The sequence below is a fragment of the Coenobita brevimanus genome, chromosome 56 (genome assembly GCF_032717465.1).
Source record: "Coenobita brevimanus isolate Jiangsu-jjx chromosome 56, ASM3271746v2, whole genome shotgun sequence".
Lineage (NCBI taxonomy): Eukaryota > Metazoa > Arthropoda > Malacostraca > Decapoda > Coenobitidae > Coenobita > Coenobita brevimanus.
Window position 1 is genome coordinate 10,022,701 of NC_137009.1, and position 9,440 is coordinate 10,032,140.

General features: G+C 45.5%; 1 protein-coding gene across 1 annotated transcript in view; it reads left to right on the forward strand.

Annotated features, from left to right (window-relative positions):
* The window catches only part of LOC145401636 (glutamate receptor ionotropic, delta-2-like), a 16,746-nt gene extending 9,253 nt beyond the window's left edge, over positions 1–7,493 (forward strand). The window contains exons 6-7 of the mRNA XM_080273829.1: positions 945–1,112; positions 7,344–7,493. Of these exons, the coding sequence (XP_080129955.1) occupies positions 945–1,112; positions 7,344–7,493 (318 nt within the window). The remainder of the gene's footprint in view (positions 1–944; positions 1,113–7,343) is intronic.
* Positions 7,494–9,440: the final 1,947 nt, after the last annotated feature.

Sequence of the window (9,440 nt, forward strand, 5' to 3'; positions counted from 1 at the left end):
ATTGCTTTCATTCTATTTTTTTTTTAGAGCAATAGGTCAAAGGTCAAGGATACATGGCAAGGTTAGCTTAAACCAAACGTTGTGGAAGGTTTCGGGGAAAAGGAAGGATGCAGAGCTTCCATTATGTGAACAAGTTGTCAAAGGGTCAAGGCCAAAGCGAATGCTCAAGTGTCAAGGTCAGAGGGCAAGGTCAACTCAGTTTAGAACTGCTTTGGGCTAAATTTTATGACAAGGTTAACAATCATGTAAGAATGTATTAATTCGACTTAGAGAGTAATCAGTCGAAGATGAAGGCCACAGGCAATGTCAAATGTTCGATCCTTAGGCTAATTGGTGGGCATGAGTGTTCTACTCTCTATGTGATGCTTCTTGTTTTTCATGCATCCTTATTGTCAAACACATGTAAACTATTATTTTGCTTTTGTATTTATTAATATGAATTCTTATTACCTCCGCCAACGAAAGTGGAAGAGGTTCAGACCGTATCTCCAAAACTTATCAATGGATGTCAACGAAAATTTGTTGAAAGGTGGGCATGGACCAAGAAAGAAGTTATTAAACTGGGGGGGGGGGGATCAGGATCCAGATCCATTTTAATGGTAATGACATTGGCGGAGGTATGTACTCTCTGGGAACTTTCTAGTTGCATTCTGTGATGAACTGTGTCTTGGGTGAGGGGCGAGAAAAGGGAAGGTTGCTTGATGTGAATGCATTTTAGTGGGAGGCAGGAGGGATACTGGATCGTTTAGACTGTAAGGTGGTTTTGACAGCAGCTTGAAGGAAGTGAGGCAGAAAGAAGTGGTATGTGAGTTATCATTTTAAATTATAGGTGCGAATGGTTAAATTCAGATTTATCTATGATATACAAATTTTCAATTTTCTCGAAGTCCACAGAAATCGTGCACTGGCTTACACCCTTCAGATTATTTTGCTGTTTGGTTCAGGGTGCACCTTATCTGAAGAACTTCAACGCGGTGATGTGGCGGTGTGTGGAGGCTGGCTTAATCAACAAGTGGCTATATGACCTGTACGCCGTTTATGTGAAGGAATACCAGGACCAGAAGTCATCACAGGAGCAGGAGGACACAGCCGTTGAGACGGACACCAGGCTTGTAAGGTTTAGATGAGAGAGAGAGAGAGAGAGAGAGAGAGTTGAGGATTAATTCCATTGTACGGTAGATTTGTTATCTTCGTATTTTTCTGGCTACTTTTATACCACTATACTCAACTGAGTAAATTTCCTGTCTGGCAAATGTTTGAGTATAACTAAATTTTTTCGTACCAAAAAAAATCACTATACTTTGCGCCAGCCAAGATGGCATTAGATCCACATCTTCTCATAACACGGTGGTAATTGGCATGGTAATTATCGTGCTGCATACACAGTGGTGATCTACGTCATACAGTATGTTCATTAGGGTGGAGTGAAAAAATGAAAAATTGAATTATCCCCTCTGGCCCTATTCCTCACAGAATCACAAATCTCACAATCTTCTGAAATATCCCCATATTGTTTTCCTGGTTACCATTTCCTCACAAACTTCCGTAATAAGGGTGGCACCTGTTGTTATATCAAATCCCAATATGCAGTTGACACCATTATAAACTTCACTTCGCGCAGTTTTGATTACTCATTATATAAACTAAACTGTCAAAATATCACCAAATATATCTGTGTAGTTTATCGCTCCCCCAATGCTTCTTCTGAACCCAGTGTATTTGATTCCATTTCCACACAGTTGAGTAACCTTAATCTTGCCCTTAACACCGAAATTACCATCTTGGGTGATTTTAACATACATAATGTTGAATGATTATTGCACTCTGCCAGGACTGACGATGCTGGTCTAGAGTGCGAGCTGTTTGCAGAATCGTTTAATCTCACGCAACTGGTAAAGCAACCAACCAGAATACCAGATAATCCTGACCATAACGCCCATCTTTTGGATGTGTTCCTGACAAACAATCCAGATCAGTACAGGATAGAGGTATTGTCTCCACTTGGATCCTCTGACCACAATCTCATCAAAGCCTCATTACTTAGCCCCCCCAAACCTCCCCATTCTGAACCTGTCAGGGTGACCTGATGGCACTTTGATAGGGCAAACTGGGATCAATTTAGAAATTTTATCTTGCTGATATTCCATGGCAGTCTTTCTTCTTTAGTGATGTCAATTCTACCCAGTCCCACATTTGCGATTTAATACTAGCTGGTATGGATTTATTCATACCAAGTCAACAATTCACTAAAAGATCGAACTCTTCAAAATGGTTTGATAGCAACTGTGCCAGAGCAACAGCCCAAAAGTCATCAGCATAAAACTATTACTTGAAATCAAAAACATCTGAATCACTCTCTCAATTTAAAATTGCTAGAATCCATGCAAAAGCTGTAATAAATCTTGCTAAATCAAACTTTCTTCAAAAGCAAGCATCAAAACTACTTAACAACCCTAATGACAATAGAATATTCTGGTCAACTCTCAATTCTTTCAGTAATAACTTTAACAAGTCATCATCCATTCCCCCACTAAAATCTTCGGATGGCAACATTACAAATGACCCGTGTGGGAAAGCAGATATCTTTGCCAGTACATTTGCCAGAAATTCTACCTTAGAGAAAGCCAGCCAGGATGTCCCAGCACTAGAACTTGACTCTCCCGACACTGTTCCACTTAAAATACAGACAAGGTACATGAAATCCATCCTAGACAATTTATCTACCGACAAAGCTCCAGGCCCAGATGGAATTCCGCAAATTGTTTTGAAAAAGTGTTCCTCAGTTTGCCTCTGTTCTTGCAAAATTATTCAGACTATGCATACGTACTTCTTCATTCCCTAATTCATGGAAAGAAGAGAATATCCACCCAGTTCCAAAGAAAGCATGTTCCTCTGACCCCTCTGATTACAAACCATTAGCTGTCACATCTCTTGGTAAGGTTTTTGAAACTGTAATTAATAAGCACATAGTTAAACATCTTGAATCCAGCAACTTAATTAGTGATAGACATGGTTTTCGCCAAGAAAGATCCACCATTGACATACTCAATCTCCTGATTATACCATCCATCAATCAGTTGACCTGCATGGTGAAACTCATGCAGTAGCCCTGGATATTCCTAAAGCTTTCGACAGAGTCTGGCACCGTTCCCTGTTGTCCAAACTCCTTTGCTATGGCCTAAACTCTTTTGTTCCTTTGATTTCCTCATATCCCAGCAATAGAAAAATAAAAGTAAAAGTAGATGATGTATATTCTACTTTCCACTCAGTTAATGCTGACGTGCCACAGGGATCAGTTCTGGCACCAACCGTGTTCCTCGTTCATATTAATGTTCTCTTATCTGTCACCCACAGTCCCATCCATTCATATGCAGATGACAACACTTCATAGTTCATTCACACTCAGACATCCATTTACAAAGTCCTATATCTCTAACTCTCACCTCAGTACAGCCATCTCGTTAAATCAAGACATATCCACGATCAGTGAATGGGGACAAAAGAACCTTGTCTCATTTAATGCTAATAAAACTAAATATATACAATTTACCAATAGGCAGGTATTGCCAGAATTGTCTATTACCTTCAATGCTACAAATATCCCCATTTCCAAAAGTATTGAAATTCTTGGCGTTTCGCTTAACAATGCCCTCAGCTGGACCTCTCATGTTCGATCACTTGCTAAAACCGCCTCAAAGAAACTTGGATTATTGTACAGTACAGATTCCTTAACTACTTCACTGACGAGCAGTTAGTTATAATTTATAAGTCATGTGCGCTCTCAGCTTGAATACTGTTTACCCTTGAGGAGCGGATGTGGAGAGGTTGCATTAAAACAAGTAGACAAGATGGAGAACAAAGCTGTTAGAATTATTAATAACCCTGCTATTGCTAATAAACTACCTCCCTTACAAGTAAGAAGGAATATTGCCTCCCTTGCGTTATTTTACAGATATTTCTACAGCAAATGCTCAGACGAAGTTGCATCTATGGTGCCGCCTCTCCGTGCCTTCCCTCGTGCTACACGGGCAGCTGGCAGTGCTCATGACTGGAATGTCACTCAGCCATACTGCAGAACTTCTGCCTATCAGAATTCTTTCATTCCCCAAACTGCATTTCTTTGGAACTCGCTTCCCCAGAGTTGTTTCCCTCCAAACTTCAACCTACTGCTGTTCAAGTCTAACTGTTACAGATATTTTATGAACAGAGGACACCAGTAATCTGGTGCATGGATTTGTTTTTTTTATTCATTTGTTTTTCCTTCCTCTGTTCTGTTATATATATATATATATATATATATATATATATATATATATATATATATATATATATATATATATATATATATAAAATACTCCCGAAAAAGTTGTCATTTGTCCCACATATCTTGCGTGTATTATTTGGCATTCTAAAACAAACATTTTGTGCCCTCTACCAAAATTGCTAATTTTATATGCCGGGATATGTTCAGTCATATCAAATGCATTACAGGACAAGACAAATTAGGTTACAGATACATGCTTTGCAAGTGTTTTATGAGTACCTGACTGATTATATTATATCTATCTATCTATAGCCTGACGCCCTAATCCCGCAAAGGGTGGCCGCAGACAAAACGCCTCCAAGTCACTCTGTCACCCACCATTTGACTCCCCTCCCCCCAACTCACCCCACCCTCCCTCATATACCTCTCAACTCCATCCCTCCACCTCATCCTCGGTCTACCCCTCCCTCTTCCTCCCTCCACCTCACCTACATACACCCTCTTAGTCAGTCTTTCATTCTCCATTCTCTCCACATGTCCAAACCACCTCAGTGTATTTCTCCTAATCTTTTCAACCACATCCACATCTACCCCACAACGTTCCTTCACTTCTTCATTCGTCAACCTGTCCCTCCACGTCACTCCACATGCTCCTCTCAAGTAACTCATTTCCACTGCTCTCACTCTTTACTTGTTCCCCTCTTGCAAGGTCCACGCCTCGCTTCCATACGTCAGGGTAGGGATCACAATACCATCATGCAGTGACTTCTTATCTTCCATACTCACCTCCCTATTTCTCATCACTGCTTTCAGTGTACCAACAACCTTTCTTCCCTGCTGTACCCTTTCACGTACTTCATCCCCCAAAGTTCCATCCTTAATCATCACACTACCCAAGTACTTGAATGCACTCACATTCTCCATATCCTCACCAACCAACCTCACTGCACACTCTGTGACTTCATTCCTCTCAAACACCATAACTTTACTTTTGTTTACATTAACTTTCAGCTTCCTCCTCCTACACACTGTCCCAAATTCATTCACCAAACCTTGCAACTCCCATTCATCTTCACTCAACAATACTGTATCATCAGCAAACAGCAACACCGGAAGCTTCCAAATCTCACCCTCATTCATTAGGGCCACCCCCATATCCACTGCCCTACCTTGCACCTCCTTTACAACCCCATCCATATATATATTAAACAGCCATGGAGACATCACACACCCCTGTTTCAGTCCCACATTGAGATCAAAGAACTCACTCAGCTCACCATCCACTCGCACCGTAGCCCTAGCTCCCTCGTACATACTCTTCACAGCACTCAACAATTTCCCCTCCACTCCATATATTCTTAATACCTTCCACATACCTTGCCTATCTATTCTGTCATAAGCTTTCTCCAAGTCCATGAAGGCAGCATACACTTTCCTTCCCTTCTCTAGATACTTCTCCACTAAACATCTTAGAACAAATATCTGATCTACACACCCTTTTCCCTTCCTAAATCCCCCTTGTTCTTCTCCAACTAGCTCCTCTGTCATATGCCTAACCCTATCAATGAGTATTCTACCATATATTTTACCAGTCACACTAAGAAGGCAAATACCCCTATGGTTACCACATACTTCTCTCTCCCCTTTTCCTTTGTACAGAGGAACAATACCTGATTTCCAGTCCTCTGGCACCCTTCCCTCTTCTGAGTGTTATTAATACCCTCCACCTTATATTACTATAAACATAACGAGACTCTCAGTGCCTTACACCCTCCCTTTCCGAATCTCATCTCGGCATTCCCCACGTATGTGAAAACCTAGAATCGGGTTGTACTAAATTACCAAAACCCCCTTGCTATCAGAAAATAATAAGTCGAACCCTCTAACATTAACTCCCACTTTATATTACTATAAATATAATCGGACTCTCAGCGCGTCGCCACTTCCCCCCCCCTTGTGAGACTCACCCCAACTTCCCAACGTGCTCAGAGACCCTGCGTGCTAAGTAAACCTGTACACTACACCTTGAGTGTTATCATCAGTGCCTGTTGAACTAGTATCCTGATTATCTGGTTGTAAGGATTATAATTCACCAAATACTGTGTGGTGTGATCTGCTGTTTGTCTTGTGTCTGCCTAAGGAATACACGTGTAAAGGTTATTGCCTGGAGTTTTTGTGTCCTGCCTCTCTCTTATTTACACTAAGCCCCGGTCTTGAAAGAGGACCCCGCTACACGTTAGGTGTTCTAGGACAGAGTAGTCGGGCCTTAAACACCTAGCATTACACTGGTGGATAGCGGTGGTTCTTGACCCGGGCATACGAGAGAGGTAATGAAGAAATACTTGGCAAAATGGTAACTAAACCCCACGTGCAATCACCCAAGTTTGACCCAGACCAGTACGATATACACATGTATCTGGCAATTATTAAACTCTTACTGGATATTGGCTTTGATTATGACCAACAAAACGTCGCAGTCACACTTCGACTATTGGGCAAAGCGGCGGCAAACATAGCACCAAAAGTCGTCCCGGAGCTCACCTGGCAGAACTTTACGAAGTTCGTTGTTCAGGCCATCACCCCATCATTAGGGAAAGTGGTGGCACTATCCCAATTGGATAGTTTTTCATTTGATGGGGATTTAAATAATACCCTGATACAGGCAAGATGCCTAGTCACTGCTGCCTACCCAGAGGCAGATGAGGAAACCCGGGATCAGCACACTTTCAACACTCTTCTCAGAGTGCTTCCGAGTGTTGTTAAGCAACACTTTACTATCCATGACCTGACTGGAGACATGGATAGAGATATCCAGCTCATACGGTGCCTCCTGACCACCTACCCTACACCCCAACAAATTAATGTGGTGAAAAAATTTCCCACTCAATCTCCGGCTCCCCCGATCATGCCACGTCCACCCTTGCCTCATACAAACCCCACCCCGGCGCCGAGCCCGCCTAGAACACACCCCTCGCGCCGGCGCCCCGCCCACCAGGAAAACCCTAACCTGATCCTAGTGAATCCATGGGAATTCACAGCCTGCAGCTCCCGGTGTCCCCTACATGACATACGGGACCAGCTTAAGGATGCACGCCGCAAGCCCACGGCCCCGGGTTCACATAAAGTGTCCTCTCTGGAGGATGAGACCCCTGAGGACGAACTAGCATCCATAGAGGAGCCCCATCCTGGGGAACAGGAGCAGGAGCAGGAAAATGGAAGCCCCAGATAGCTGGATTTTTAGGCCCGCCCCCGCACCAACCCACGGTGGCAGGGGCCATTACCCCCAAATATCGCCCCCTAGTGTACCACATGATGAAACTGAATGGCATGAAGGCCAGACTGTTCTTTAATATGGGAGCAGCCAGATCCTCCCCTTACAGCCATTATTTCTCTCGCCATAGATCGACCTTTGGCCCGCTCTGCCCCACTGCCACTCACCTTGTGGATGCGGGGGATGGCCCCCTGCCCATCCGTGGGGAGACACGGGCCCTACGGGTTGACACCCACCAGCCGGTGTCAACCCAACACCAATTCATTATTATTTACTCCTCCTGCCGGAGCTACGACTGGTACTTGGGACTGGACCTACTCCAGAAGCTCAGAGCTACCATAGACTGCCGCTACCGGCAGCTCCAGTTCCTTGCCCCGCCCAACCCCACCAAGGCTGTTTGCACCTGTACGTCACAGCCCCGGCCAGAAGATTCACCCCCTCCTCCCCTTCCTCAACCCCCTCCTCCTCCCCCCGTGCCCCCTCCCACCACCCCTCCTCCCTCTTTCCCCGCCACCATCTCTGCCGCCGTTACCATCCCCCCCCATCATGAGGCCTGGGTGCCCCTCAACCGGCCCTCAGGCCCCTCTATCTTATTTGCCCCTCTCCTCATGCCAGGAGCCATCTCCGCCTGCCTATTGTCTCCCAGTTTCCTCCCCCCACATCACACTGCCGTCCGCATCGCTAACCTTGCCCCTTCCCCCCCTCACCCTTCCAAAAGGGCTGTCAATCCCCCGCCCCCCTGCCACCCATCCCTGACCATCTCTCTGCCCAGCAGTCAGACACCCTACGCCGCCTTCTCCTGGACTTTCAGGATTTGTTCGTGGCAGGACCAGGAGACATAGGACACACCTCGTACCTGTCGCATGAGATTCATATGACAGGCCCACCCATTAGACAACCATCCCGAAGGAGAAACCCCAGACAGCGGGAGGAAGAGGACCGCCAAGTACAAGAAATTATAGAGGCTGGTATCATTTCCCCCTCCACCAGCCCCTGGTCCTCCCCTGTCATTCTAGTGAAAAAGAAGGAATGATGTCACCATCAAAGATGCCACCCCCCTCCCGTGAATCGACAATTCCTTAGATTCCCTTTATGGAGCATCTTGGTTTTCCACCCTCGACCTCCAGTCTGGATACTGGCAGGTCCCCGTGAGCCAAGAAGACAGAGGCAAAACAACCTTTTCAACAAGTAACGGCAAGCATTATGAACTTAATGTCCTGCCGATAGGACTCTGCAACGCCCCCGCCACCTTCTCCAGGCTTATGGAATCTGTCCTTAGCGGCCTCACATGGGAAATATGCCTGGCATACTTAGACGACGTCATCGTCTTTAGCCGGACCTGCAGCACCTCTGCCGAGTCTTCACCAGCATTCGCCAGGCAGGCCTCAAACTCTGGCCCTCTAAGTGCATCCTGGCCGCTTGGACTGTCTCGTTCTTGGGACACGTTATTTCCCAGGCAGGAATCTCCCACGACCCCGACAAGCTCTGCGCCATCGCTGACATACCTCCACCACAGGACGTCCACGGCATCCATGCATTCCTTGGACTAACGTCCTATTACCGCCATTTCGTGATGGGATTCGCCCACATCGCGAAGCCCCTCCATGATTTGACCAGGAAGGGAGAACCGTTCCTCTGGACGGAAGAAAGGCGAGCGGCTTTTCAACAACTCAAAGACAATCTCATTTCTGCTCCCATCATAGCGTTTCCCGATTATGCCCTCCCCTTCCGCCTCTACACCGATGTTTCCCCTCTCTGCCATAGGCGCCGTATTGGCGCAGGTTCAGGCAGGCCGGGAGCACATCATTGCCTGTGCCAGCCGCACCCTGAATCAGGCCGAGAAGAACTATGCCGCAACTAAGTGGGACTGCCTCGGCATAGTTTGGGCCCTCCAGCATTTCAGGG